The 14,877-nt window shown below is 36.4% G+C and overlaps 1 protein-coding gene across 1 annotated transcript in view; it reads left to right on the top strand.

The window, feature by feature from the left end:
• The window catches only part of LOC150096673 (twitchin-like), a 2,440,784-nt gene that overhangs the window by 280,288 nt on the left and 2,145,619 nt on the right, over positions 1 to 14,877 (top strand). Inside the window, exon 14 of the mRNA XM_090408679.1 lies at positions 404 to 691. Within this exon, the coding sequence (XP_090264805.1) occupies positions 404 to 691 (288 nt within the window). The remainder of the gene's footprint in view (positions 1 to 403; positions 692 to 14,877) is intronic.

Here is a 14,877-nt window from a genome sequence, read left to right as displayed (position 1 = left end):
TTTTCACATATATGCACTCCCTGATCTCTCACCTTCCACATATCTAACTGTTGAGATGCATACATGTTGCAAACACCACATGCCACAAAATTACATAGTATGCTGTGTAAAATATAGTCCTTAAATAGGGTAGGATTTGATGATAAGCCATTGGAAAACTGAGCTATGGCTGCCAGTTATTCAAATATTGCACGAAGAACTACTACAACTATACTAAAGTATTACGTTTTTAAGTACAAATTTCCCAACTGCAAACTACCCACAGACTACACTTTATGTTGTATAATTTAAAGTAAAAAAAAAAAAAACTCTAATAAAAATAATGAAACTCTTTTTGAAAATAATGGAACTTGACGATTCTGAACTCACTCTCTATATTGAAATGATATTTTTTTATTTCTAGCCAAGTGAAGAAGTACAAGCAGAGAAAAAAACTGGTGAAAAGAAAGTTAAAAAAGTTATTAAGAAAAAATCTGAAGACAAACTACCTGAAATATCTATAAATGATGTTCGGAAAGAAAAGAAAGAAGACATTCCTGTGACTATAATAAAAGAGCCCACTCCAGAACCTGGATCAAGGAGAGAATCTTCTGAGTCTTCTGGGAGTAGAAGAGGATCACTTTTAGATGCAATTCCTCCTGGTGCTGCTGGGAGACGGAGATCATCAATTACAACAATTGTTGCTGATGAGGTGAGTTGCAGATCCTCTTTATGGAAACATTACCTTGGATTGAAGGTAGCTTATTAATAACATATAATTACCAAATCCAGACCATGCAAAAATGAGTTGTGTATGCTTCTTTATATTAAATAGTTTGCTTTATCTTTACATAATTTACATGTATAGCAAATTTCAAGTTTATTAAAAATTAGTTTTTATTTACCAATCTACACTATGTTAAATAACTCTCATTAATAGGAGAAAAGTTTCTTGCATTGACATGAGAAAACACTCTCTGGGCAAATGGTATTCTTCAGTTAGGGAAAAATTGGACATTGTATGGTCTGATTAAGAGGAGCATTGAAATCTACAGTATATTTGGAAAGAGAACTGGTTGTGATAAGATCTGTGTGTTTGGTATTATTGTAAGGATTATCAATTGTTCTAGTGGAAAGATGAGCAAATTGAGGATTATTGTTAACAACCAAATAGCAGCATTCCTTCTATTTTGATCAGACAGCAGAGAGAAGTGTAATCAACTTAAGTTGTGTAGATTGAAGTTTCCAAACAAAATCACCTCACAGTTTGGGCATTTTGTATTGCATGAAATTATTTTCATTTAACACATTCACACTGGGCTAGTTAACATATTCAAACTGGGCTGTGTTTTGTGAATATGCTCCATGTGACTGGAACTTGCTTGACAATGTAACATCTCATGTCCTTTCCTCATTATGCATTCACATTTTTACACATTTCGGTATACCATATATATATATATATATATATACACACACATACACACACACACAAACATATAAAAATAGCAAAATTTAAATCTTTTTTAATTTCATACGAGGTAGCCGCTTGTTTTTGCACTAATAAGAAAATATCTCTCTGAAATTTGAAATGATTTAAAATATGTTTATGAATCATGATTGTTAGTTTTTAACATTGCTTCCACTAAAATTACATTCTCAGTGAATGCAATAATTTTGCCAGCAATGTCAGTGAAAGCTGCTCTGACTTTTTCATCCATTGCTGGAAGCTGAAATGATTCAAGGCTGACTAATTTTTGAAAACCTCTTGAATAGAATTACTGGAAATTTTGGAACACCGAGAAGTTGATCAACTTCAACCCCTGAAATGAGAATCAGAAAGCAGTCAAAGATTTCTTTCCCTGAAATATCCTCTAGCATTTTACCATCCCAATGAATGGTTAAAAGGACATCTGCTTTAAATTTGCTTTTAGGCCTTTGGCAATTTTCTTTCCACTTTTTTTTATGTATTGTCAGAAAATGGATGAGGGGATGTTGTATTCTTCAGCATCATGGCCTAATATCTTACTTGATGGGATTAGTATTATTGCTGTTTTCCAATCAGTAAGTTTGGCAACAACAAAGGAAGCCACTGAAGTATCATCAGCAATAATTTTCTTCCGTGTTTTGGCCACTATCTTGAAGTTGATTTCTTGACTTGTTCATAGCTGTCAGTTTCTCACTTCGTAGAGTGGTGGACTGTAGAGTTATTCCCAGCCTGGTTGGCCGAGTGGTTAGTATCCGCTCTCCAGTTAAAAGGCTGCGAGTTTGAATCCCACCATGGGCATGGATGTTGGTGATTGTCTGTGAAAATACTAGTGGTGGTGTAGATGGTGCAGTTTGCTGTAGTTGGTGGAATGAGTAGTGGAGACTGACAGATGTAGAGGAGGTACCTTCCCTTGATGAGTCTTTGGACTCCTTGGAGGTGTCACATAATAATAATAGTAATAATAATAATAATTATGAGAATCATTTCCCTCAGTTTCAGATGACAGAGATATTAAAACAATCTGTTGAAAACAGTTATCTTTTTTTTTCCTTTTCTCTTTCAAATATTTTGTTCTTACTTCATAGTTCCAGCTTCCTTCTTTGCAAAAAATATACTTTTCATTTTAGCTTTGCAACTTTTTCTTCTCTCTGCACCAACAGAGAGAAAAAGGTTGCATTCTCTACATTGCATCATCCTCAGACAATCATATTTTCACTTATACCGATTATCTTTGGTTATACTGATTCAACTAGTGTTACAAACTTAGCCCTGTTATTTTGAATACTTCTTACATTTGTATACAAACATAACAATCCCTGTGTCTTTAAGGCCATCCTACTAAAATCAACATTCTCTGCTCTAGCTGCTGTACAACACTTCTCTCTTCAGTCTGATAATTCCCATTTCCCTGATCCTGACTCTGATTGTGATGCATACCTGTCTCATCCTCACCTTTATGCATTGCATCACCTCGATAATAATGGTAAACTGATTGAAAACAATCAGTTTACCATTATTATCAGTTTACCTTAATTGTTATTTCTGCATAACTTAAATTTTCAGTTTTATAGTGGTTGATTTGTAATCCTAGTTTTTCAGCAGCAGTTTTGAGTTTTCTAAATGTTATTCTAATGTGTTCAGCATTTAAGAAGATAAGAAGAAGATAATAAGAAGTATACTAACATGTAGGAATGAGGAGGTGTAGCAGGATTTTTTTCTCCCTGAAACTCAGGTTTTTCATCCCATATACAGACAAATCATCCTTCAGAACACATGCAATTTACAGACAAAAAATACTAGTGGTAGTATTGTGTGGCAGTAGATGGCATTGATGTAGATGATGATGGTAGTGGCGGGTCGGTGTAGTTGGTGGATGAAGTGGTAGATACAGAGAATTGTTGTAGAGTAGGTGCTCTCCCTCGATAAGTCTTTAGACTCCTTGGAAGTGTAATGCAATAATAATAATAAAGCACCAATCAGACCACACTTGGACTATTGTGCTCAAATCTATCACCTAGTTTTCGTTACGATCATCTCTGTACAGTCTCCAATGTGTGAACACATTGGAGACTGTACAGAGATGAGTGACTAAGACAATATTGGAACTTTGGAATGCTTGCTGTGTAGAGAGGTTGAAGAAATGTGGATTACAGAGTTTAGTGGAGAGGAAGAAAAGAAGTGTATGACAGGACCATTTAAATTAGTGAGAGGATGTTATTGGATTAATCCAGATGAGATTATAAAAAGAGTAGAAGGTGAGAGGGGAAAAACAGAGGTCATTCCTGAAGTTATGTAAGCGTGTGATGAAGAGGGATGTGAGGAGCTGATTTTTTACATGAGAATTGTCAGTGACTTTAACACATTACCAGAATGTGTTGTTAATGGAAGGAGTGCTAATGATTTTAAGATTTGGTATGGTAAATATGTTATCAGTTGAAAGAACCTGCCACGCTGAGTCTGCCAACTCCATGGAGGGTGCAATAAGAATAATAATTTTATCCAATGAGACATATATCATCTGAGTAGCAAATGTAAGAAAACTAAAAAAGGTCAATAATTTCCTAACTTAAATATATATATATACTGAACATAAACAAAATAAAATTAGGAAAGATTAGCAGATTTAAAAAGTATTTAAATTGTTTCCATTCTTTTTGTCCTTCAGACATGCTCTGACAGAAAGAATTACAGTGTATGGGGGAGCGATATCCAGGAAAAGGAAAGTCACTAGTAGAGTGCCTCAGGGATCTGTTTTGGGGCCATTACTTTTTAACTTGTATATTAACGATATAGGTGAAGATTTGGATGGAGATATTCAGTTGTTTACAGATGATGCAAAGTTGGGACGAACCATGAAGGATAGTGAAGATGTTGTGGCCTTACAAGAAGACTTGAATAAATTGAGTGATTGGGCACGGAAATGGGAATGTGAGTTCAATGTTGCAAAATGTAAGGTTTTAAAATTTGGAAAACAAAGATGGGATGCAGAATTTATGCTTGGTGAGGATATATTGTTGGAGGTGGAAGAAATAAGAGATCTGGGGGTGATAGTGGATAAGGATTTGAAATTTAGGGGACACAGCCAAAATTGTAAAGACAACACAGCCAAAATTGTGAAGACAACACAAAGGCTTCTGAGAATGATGTGGGGGACACTGACGTTTAGAAGTAGGGAGATTCTTGTTCCATTGTATAAGGCTTTGATTAGGCCACACATGGACTATTGTGCCCAGATTTGGTCACCTGGTTTTCAGAAGGATGAAGAGATGTTGGAAAGGGTTCAAAGGCAATTGACTAAGGTAGTTTCTGACCTCTGGAGTGTCGAGTATGAGGAAAGATTGAGAAGATGTAATTTGCAGAGTCTGGTGGATAGGAGGATGAGGGGAGATACGATAGAGACCTACAAGTTGGTAAGGGATTGTTATAGGATCAATGGTGGAGAAGTTCTACAGAGAATAGTGGGAGATCAGGGGTGAACCAGAGGTCATCCATGGAAACTGTATTAAGAGGGTGTGAGTAATAGAGTGAGAGGCAGGTTTTTTTCGTGCTGAGTTGTGAATGATTGGAATGCCTTGCCTGAGAGTGTGGTGTCTGCAAGGAGTTTGAGTGTGTTCAAGGCACAGTATGATGAGCTGTGTGTGTGTGATAAAAGGACCTCCCAGATGAGTCTTTGACTCCATGAGGTCTTGGGATAATAATAATAATAATATTGATTCCACCTTTTTATTTAATGACTTTAAGGATTCAAGAAAGCTTTTAACAGTTATGATATCTCTTCCTCTTCAAATACAGAAGAAATAACTCACATTCCTATCTTTATGAGCATGGTATTAGTGAACACATAGTAAAAGTTTTAAAACCGATTAATATTTCTGTTGCCTTTCACTCAATCATAAAAATCTCCACCTTTCTCACTTCTACGGAAATTCTTCCACCTCTTTTTTATCGAGGCATCTACTAGATTCCTTTCTCTTGTTAGTCTGAAATAAGAACTTGTTAATTCTTATTTCAGACAAACAGGAATATCTGTTCTGATTTGTCTACAAGAACAAAAAGTTTCATATTAAATAACAAGCCTGAACAGTCTGGACTTGAAGAGCATGCTATTGACACTAAACATAAAATTCATTGGAATATGAGAATCTTTCTTCATAAAAGTTATTTCCTCATAGAATGTTTTTATAAAGAAACGTTAAACTTTACTTCACTGTCCTAAATAACTTAAATAGATCCGATGGTCTACATCTAATTTTAATCTACTAATCTTTTCTAACTTTATTTTGTCTATGTATATATTTATATAATTTTTTTAATAAGTAGGAAATTATTGACCTTTTTTTTAGCTATCTTTATTATTATTATTATAATTATTATTATTATTATTATAATTATTATTATTATTACGGGCAGCTCCAAGGAGTCCTTAGACTCATCGAGGGAGGCCCAATATCATGTCAAGAACTATTCAACATTCACACAGTATCTATCATACTTCACCTTGAACTCATTTACAGTCATGGCACCCACCACAGACTCTGGCAGCTTATTCCACTCATTTACCACACTGCAAGTAAAAAACCTAGCCCTAACACCCTTGCTAACTACACTCTTACCAACCTTCCATGAATGGCCCCTAGTGCTCCCATTACCAGTCCTATTCTCAAAAATATCTTCTGAATTAATCTTATAGAAACCCTTCAGTAATTTGAATGTCTCAATCATATCACCCCTCTTTCGCCTATCAACCAATTTCTGCAGCCCACAAATCTTCAGCCTGTTCTTGTAAGGTTCATTCCATAGTCCTGCTATTGTTTTGGTCAGTCGTCTCTCGATCCTCTTCACCTCCTTCCCATCGAGAATAAACTCTGGCCCCCATATCTGGGCACAGTAGTCTAGATGGGGTCTTATCAAGGCTCAATACAGAGGAACAATGACCTGTTTGTCTCTGCTCGTTAAAGTGTTTTTCAGCAACCAAGTTATTTGATGAGCTGTTTTGGCCACTTTTGCAATGTGCCCCCTAAACTTCAACTCCCTATCCACCAACACTCCCAAATCCCTGGCCTCATCAATCTCCTGGAATACGGTTCCACAAATGTTATATACTGATGCTAATCTTTTTACTCCAAAATGCATAACCTTACACTTTGCCACATTAAATTGACATCCATTTTCCCTAGCCCAGTCCTCCAAACTATCCAAATCATCCTGCAAAATTTTGACATCCTGTGCACTCACAATTGCTCTACCCAACTTTGCATCATCAGCAAACAAGTGAACACTTCCTCTCAGATCCTTTCCTATATCGTTAATGAACAAATTGAAAAGTAGTGGTCCAAGAACAGACCCTGCGGCACGCCACTAGTCACAGGCCATCTCTTGGACTCTACTCCTGAATAAACCACTCTCTGATATCTCTCCATCAACCACCCTCTTATCCAACTCACCAACCCATTATCCATCCCCATATGCTGCAATTTACTGATTAGAATTCCATATGGTATTTTGTCAAAGGCCTTAGCAAGGTCCAGTAGAATCACTGTAAACCCATTACCCTTATCCAGTTGAGTGGTCACTGTGTTATAAAACATGAGCAAGTTACTGAGGCATGATCTACCCTTCACAAAAACCATGTTGTCCCCCATTCAGTATCCCATTTTCATCTATCCAATCCTGTATTTTTTTCTTGACTATTTTCTCCAAGACCTTGATAACATTTCCTGATATGCTGATCAGCCCATAATTTTGAACAGCAGTCTTGGAATCTCCTTTATGCAGTTGAACTATTTTCCCCTCTTTCCACCCTCTTGGGACTAACCGAGACCCGAGACTCAAATTAAACAAAATGGTCAAAGGCACTGACAGTTCTTTAGCCGCTTCTCGAATGAGCTGATATACCATCCAATCCCGCAGATGAATTGACATTAAGGTTTTGTAATAGACTATTCACCTCCACTTCATTCACCACAATTTCCATATAAGCTGTTGGTTCTTCCATTTCTGCAATGTCACCACCAGGATGATATACTCTTGCAAAGTGCTCACTCAGTAATTGTACTATATCAACTGATTCGATTACCTCTTTACCATCGGCATTCTTTAAAATCATTCTGCCATATACATTTTTTCTTTTACTTGCAACATATCAAAAAAACTGTTTGGGATTCTCTTTAGCCTGCATGGCTAATGTTCTTTCATAATCTGCTTTTGCTTTTCTTACCACACTTGTTACCCTTCTGACCTGGGCTTTATACTGTTCATATGCCTACAGGTCACCTTTCTCCTTAAATTACCTCCACAGTTGTTTCTTTTTTTGCAGCTCAAGCTTAATGGTGTTATTCACCCATTTAACCCCTACTTGATTTATTATTCGGACTCTAGGTATACAGACAGCCATTGCTTCATGCAACACTTCTTTACTGCCTCCCATGCACTATCAACTTCTAGCCCTTGCAGTTGTACATGCCATGGCACTGAACCAATCAATCTCCTAAGCTTGTCATACTTACCAGCTCGATAATTCCACATGTACCCCATCTTAATTGTAAAATCCACACCTTTAGCCACCTCCCAAGTCAAGACCCTATAATCACTCTCACCAATTGGTGGCAACGTGGTCATATTTGTTACAGTCAGATCCTCAGATGCAATTAGGTCAAGTACTCTCTGACACCTAGTATTTTCCATTACATGCTGTCGCAGATAGTTATCCCTTAATAACTGCATAAAAGCCAATTCCTTCCACCCATGTGTCCTCTCCTCACTCCAATCAATGCGACCATAGTTGAAATCCCCATAATAATTACCCTCCTTCCACTCATTTCTTCTATTTGCTTATGCATACTATCTCCACCATCTTTTCCATCACCTGGTCTATAGCAGCACCCAATTGTATATTTTGTTTTGCTAGCCTCAATCTCACACCAAATAGCCTCAAATGTGCTCTTTTCTCTATCCTGCAATTCAACTTCTATTCTCCTTGGCTGCAGCTCATCAGCTATCATCAGTAATACTCCTCCGCCCATTTTATTCTCCCTGTCATTCCTGAACACACTTTATCCCCCCCTCACATTCATTCCCACTAGCTATATCATCTTCAGTCTGCCATGTTTCACTAATGCCAATAACCTGTGGTCTGGAAGTGCCATCCAAGGCCAAAAATTCTTCCTTCTTGTTCCTAATACTCCTAGCATTAGTATACATGAATTGCAGACCTCCGTTGGTGCCTTTCCTACCTTGATGTCTTATATTAGCTATCCCATTCTGATTTGTTGTCCTTATTCGCTTGGGCATATTATACTCATTCATACACTCAACTGCATCCCTAAGGTCTGCATATCTACTTCCCCCACCCCTTAATAAATCTAGTTTTCCTGATTCTGCACATCCACTTCATTCAACAACACTTTTTCAAGTCTCCTTACACCGAATCCATTCAAATGCAAACCATCCATCTTATATAGATCCTTTCGCCCATCGAACTCACTCCACAAGTCTACAAATTCCACACCACTAATCATGCATAACCCACGCATAAAGTCATTTGCAATTATGGTCCTCCCGCTAATCTCTTCACTTTAATGCAGAATGTGCACTAGACATATTCAATTAAATTTAATGGCTTACACATGTAGCACAAATTCTATAGAATTTATTCAATACTTCAATATATTTTATTCAATTTTACATGGACATTGTTAGGGAGATGATGAGTCATAAATTATGCATATATTAGCTCCTGTCTCAGTTGCAGCTGAAGTATGCAATATTATTATTATTTTTGCACCCTCTATGGAGTCATCATCATGGGAGGTTCTTTCAACTGACAACATATTTATCATACCTACTCTTAAAATCCTTAACATTCTTGCATTAACTACACTTCTGGTAATGTGTTCCATTCACTGACAATTCTCCATATAAAAAATCTACTCCTCATAACCCTCTTCACCACACTTCCAGGAAGTGTCAGAGAAGTGTCACCTTTCTGATACTTCAAGTTCCTTAGTACTGAACAAGAGTTTTTGCTCACTTAGGGTTTATGCTTGGTCACTGAGGAGATCCAACCAGTTCAAAACAGCTGTTAGGTCAGTGAAACGGGAGAGATATCAAAATTATATCAAAATGGACCAATAAAAGGTGAATATATGGATATTTGGGCAAGTGTGCATGTCTTCTATATGGTCATAAACTCACTGGTCAACTTTTTTACGAAACTTTAATAGCTTCTACAGTTGACTTTGAAATAATGCTGGATTTAATATCCACTTTGATTTATATAATGCTGTCTTGTTATTTTATTATTATTATTATTATTATTCGGTTGGAAGTTTTTTCCCCACTTGGTTGACTATAATAAATTTAGTTTAATCCTTTATCCAAGGAGAGATATCAAAATTATATTAAAATGGACCAATAAAAGGTGAATATATGGATATTTGGGCAAGTGTGCATGTCTTCTATATGGTCATAAACTCACTGGTCAACTTTTTTACGAAACTTTAATAGCTTCTACAGTTGACTTTGAAATAATGCTGGATTTAATATCCACTTTGATTTATATAATGCTGTCTTGTTATTTTATTATTATTATTATTATTATTCGGTTGGAAGTTTTTTTCCCACTTGGTTGACTATAATAAATTTAGTTTAATCCTTTATCCAAGTGTAAGCAAACAAAGTTTGCACCTGAAGTATCTTCAGGACTGAGGCAACTCAAGGTAAAGATGGACCAAGCTCTCATCACTCCTTGTCTCAGTATTTCCCATAATGCAAAGCTCATCTCCTTGTGAACATGTATAATGCTATGTATTAAGGAAAGGGCCACTACCCAGACCGGTTTATTGAATGTTCAAGTAAAGGTCAAACTCCAAACACTCAGCGTTGTTCCCCTCAGTAACAGACTCACCCTGCCACTGAGAAGAACACTCAGAACCAGTTTGCTCTACACTGTGGCAGGCTCACCCCGCCACTGAGCAGGGCCGCTCATTTGCTCATATCTCATCCAAGGGTAACAGCAACAGCCGTGCCACAGTTGACTTCATGGGTTACAGCATTGCCATTTCATTACCCCCCCCCCCACACACACACCCAGGACCTGGGTGACAGCAATAGCCGAGGCCTCATCAGTGGGAGCCAGACCCAGAGGTGGTGATACTAAGGCAGAAGCAATGGAGAAGTCATATTTACCTATACGAGTTGCTAAAAGGTGTCTCTAAAAGGATTTAGAGAAAGATGTTGGAAGTTTTTCCCCCCCTTGATTAGACTATAATAAATTTAGTTTAATCCTTTATCCAAGTGTGAGCAAACAAAGTTTAAGCACCTGAAGTATCTTCAGAACTGAGACAACTCATGGTAAAGGTGGACCAAGCTCTCATCACTCCTTGTCCCAGTATCTCCCATAATGCAAAGCACATCTCCTTCCGGACATGTATAATGCAGTCCTGAAGATACTTCAGGTGCAAACTTTGTTTGCTTACACTTGAATAAAGGATTAAACTAAATTTATTATAATTTAACCAAGTGGGAAAAAAAAACTTCCAACATCTTTCTCTAAATCCAGAGTAATTGAATAACAAGGTGAGACTGAATAGATATACATGATAAACAGTGATTGGGAAAAAACAGGTATGGTGGGGAAATTACATCCGACAAGTGATTTGGGGTAGAACTGATTATATCCCTAAACGTGAACGCCTGTGTTTATTTATAAATGCTAGGAGTATCAAAAATAAGAGAGATGAAGTTGTTTTAGTGATTGAGTTTATTGATCCCAAAATCATTTGAATAAGTAAAATATGATTGAATGAAGATGATATCCTAAGGGGAATTGAAATTTAAGGGTGTGCAGTGTTTTTTTGTACAGAAAGGCCAAGAAAGGGTGTGTGTGTGTGGGGGGGGGGGGGGAGATTGGTGCTGATGATAGCAGGATAATTATGTCTACATAAGAGGACAAAAACTGATTGATTTCCGTAACAAGTACAGTCTCATAATCATAACTAACACTTATTTTGAGCAAAAAATAAAAACAAGATACACGTGATAAAGTCCAGATGGAAGATACAAAAATCAATTAGACTATATTGTGGTCAGTAAATGGAATACGGAACTCAAAGGTGATGCCAAGTGCTGACTGCAGATCTGATCATAGACTGGTCTTAATGAAGATGAATATTCACCTGAAAACAATAAAAATTAAAAGAAGTCAAGCCTTATAATGGGATCTGCAAGTGGTACAAAATCCAATAGTAAAATCAAAATTTAATGAAAATGTTTCAAAACTGCTGTTTGCACAGTTGTAAAACGAAAACAAACTCTCTCTCAGTGGAATAGACTACAAGCAGCTATCATAACATCTGCTGAAAACCACATCAATAAACAAGAAGAAAGAAAGGGAAAAAACCATGGATAACACAAGAAGTAATCAACCTTCTTGATTAAAGAAGAACATGGAAAAGTGGAGCAAATGAAGAAGAAAGATTAAGATATAAAATATTGGATAAAAGAATCAAACAGTTATGCAGAAGATTGAATGGAAACTGGATAAATAGGCAGTGCGCCGAGATCGAAGAATTACAAAATAGGAACAAAACCAGAAAAACATTCCTGAAAGTGAAAGAACTGAATGGAAAGCAAAATGTACACAATCTAATAACATCAACGACAAAGATTGAAACATAATCATTGATAAGAAAAAGATAAACTGAAGATGGGTGGAATACCAATCAGATCTCTATCATGATGATAATGGTAACATGATAGATGATTCACGACACCGTGGTTAAACATAACAACAGATACCACTCTACCGACAAGAAAGGAGATGGAACATGAAATTAAGAATCTTCCTAATAATTAATCCCCTGGGTGTGATAATATCTGGGCGGAGCTGCTGAAAGCTTTGATTGGCAATAATAACAACCATTTGGTGGAATCCATTCAGGACATCTATAAAAACAATAGAATTACCTGAAGTTTTTAAAACATCTATCTGCATACCAATTCTAAAGAAAAATAATGCACAAAATTGCGAGGCATACAAAATTGTGAGCCTAATATCCCATGCATCTAAAATTATTTTAACCATTGTTAACAAACAAATTGAAAGAGCCTTAATTGGTGAATTGAGTGAAGAACTGAAAGCCTTCAGAAGAGGAATGGGAACCATTAATGCTATCCTAGAACTAAAAATACTAATAGAAAGATCACTTGAAAGAAATAAGAACATTTACATATGCTTCATAGACTTTCAGAAGGCCTTTGACTGGGTAAAACATAATAAAATGTTCAATATATTATATAAATTAGACATAGAAGATCATGTTTAGAGGTACAGGAGGGGAGTGTATTCCATATACTGAGCGCTCTGGATGTTAGTAAAGCTATGGGACTGGATGGTATTTCACTATGAGTTTTGAGAGAATGTGCTAAGGAACTGACAGTGCCTTTGACCTGGCTTTTCAATGAAAGTCTGGCTGCTGGAAAGGTGCCCATGGAATGGAAGGAAGGTAAGATAGTGCCATTGCATAAGGGCGGTAGCAGACTGGAAGTGTATAATTATAGGCCAGTTTGTGTGTCATCAGTAGTTAGTAAGATCTTGGAGAAAGTAGTGAAGGACTGTATACAGCATTGGACAGATAAGGGTAATGTTATCCTCATCTGTAACGAGGGTGCTCATGAGTCAAGCACGGTGACATGTATAAGAAGAGCTCCTGATTAGGATATGTTTTCTAGGAATAATTAAATATATATGCGTAATTCTTTTCTTTTAGGCTTGCACGGTGATCCGAATGCATTTTTGGAAATTATGGAGACAACTACCGTGTTTGAATAAAAACTTTAGTTTACTATTACTAAAATTTTACAATTCGACGTTTCGACCTTTATGTCAAGGTCATCTTCTGGAGCGTACAAATATACACAGGAAACAAGCTATACTACAATCATACTGGTTCGTTAAAGACACTGACTAACCGCTACCACAATTGTTGGCCTGACCTCTGGTGAAAAAAATATATATATATATATACATATATAAAAAAAAAAAAAAAAAAAAAAAAAATTATACATCAACGCTAAAGTCCTATTATTTGTGTTGTCTACAATATACATATATTAACATCATTCCAGCCAGTTGGAGTGGAATGGTTTCTAATAATAGCAGATTGGCTAGAGTCCTGACTTATGTTGCCAACCTAATTTGAAAGATTCAACATAAGTCAGGACTCTAGCCAATCTGCTATTATTAGAAACCATTCCACTCCAACTGGCTGGAATGATGTTAATATATGTATATAGTAGACAACACAAATAATAGGACTTTAGCGTTGATGTATAATTTTTTTTTTTTTTTTTTTAATTTATATACCTTTTTTTCACCAGAGGTCAGGCCAACAATTGTGGTAGCGGTTAGTCAGTGTCTTTAACGAACCAGTATGATTGTAGCATAGCTTGTTTCCTGTGTATATTTGTACGCTCCAGAAGATGACCTTGACATAAAGGTTGAAACGTCGAATTGTAAAATTTTAGTAATAGTAAACTAAAGTTTTTATTCAAACACGGTAGTTGTCTCCATAATTTCCAAAAATGCATATATGCATAATTGTTTGAGTAAGAGAGGCTGTAAACGTTGTGCATGACCGGTTTTATTAGTGTGAGGGATTTTATTTTGCCAAAACTTAATTATGAAATCGTCATTATTAGATTTAGTAACCTGCAAAAAATGGCAGAGGCATTGTCATTCCATGAGTTTAATTTAGATTTCAGTCGTTTCGTTAAGTGTGAGGTGTGTTCTTTCAATTACATAAATCATCTGTGGATATTTGGTGAAGATGGAAGGAGGGTGTGTGCGAAGTGTGACCTGAATAAGGAATTGATGAATGCAATTGTGAAATTGATGACAGAAAGTGTTAGTAGCGAGATTGTAGGGGAAATGAGTGCATGTTTGAAAGAGCGGTGAAAAAATGATACAAAAATCACTAAGAAAAGAAAAAGAGTGATTTGAAAACTGCAACGGATGTTAAAAGGGACGAAAGTGAGGTGAGAGTGGCAGAAGGAAATGAAATTGAGAGAATGAAACTAGAAATGGCGTGATGCAGAAATCGAAAGTAAAAAAAATTGAAACAATGGATGATAGTGAAAAAAGAATGAATGACAGCGAAAGTTCGACGCATGTTGGACTGAAAGTACAGAAACAAAGGAAGATGAATGAGTTTGAAAATGGGAAGAATGATAGCGAAAGTTGGATGCAAGTTGGACCGAAAGTATGGAAACAAAGAAGGATGAATGAGAGTGAAAGTGAGAAGAGGGGGTTGAGAGTTAGAAAGATTGAATGATAGAGAGAATGTGTCGCGAGATTCAGAAGTTGAAATGGATTGGATGCGGCAAGAAATGAAATGGATGTGGAATATAAT

Source organism: Typopeltis vanoorti, chromosome 18, assembly GCF_054136105.1.
Source record: "Typopeltis vanoorti isolate ZY-2024b chromosome 18, IOZ_Tvanoo_1.0, whole genome shotgun sequence".
NCBI lineage: Eukaryota > Metazoa > Arthropoda > Arachnida > Uropygi > Thelyphonidae > Typopeltis > Typopeltis vanoorti.
The sequence above is the reverse complement of the archived record's forward strand: the minus strand, read 5'-3'. Positions and strand labels throughout refer to the sequence as shown.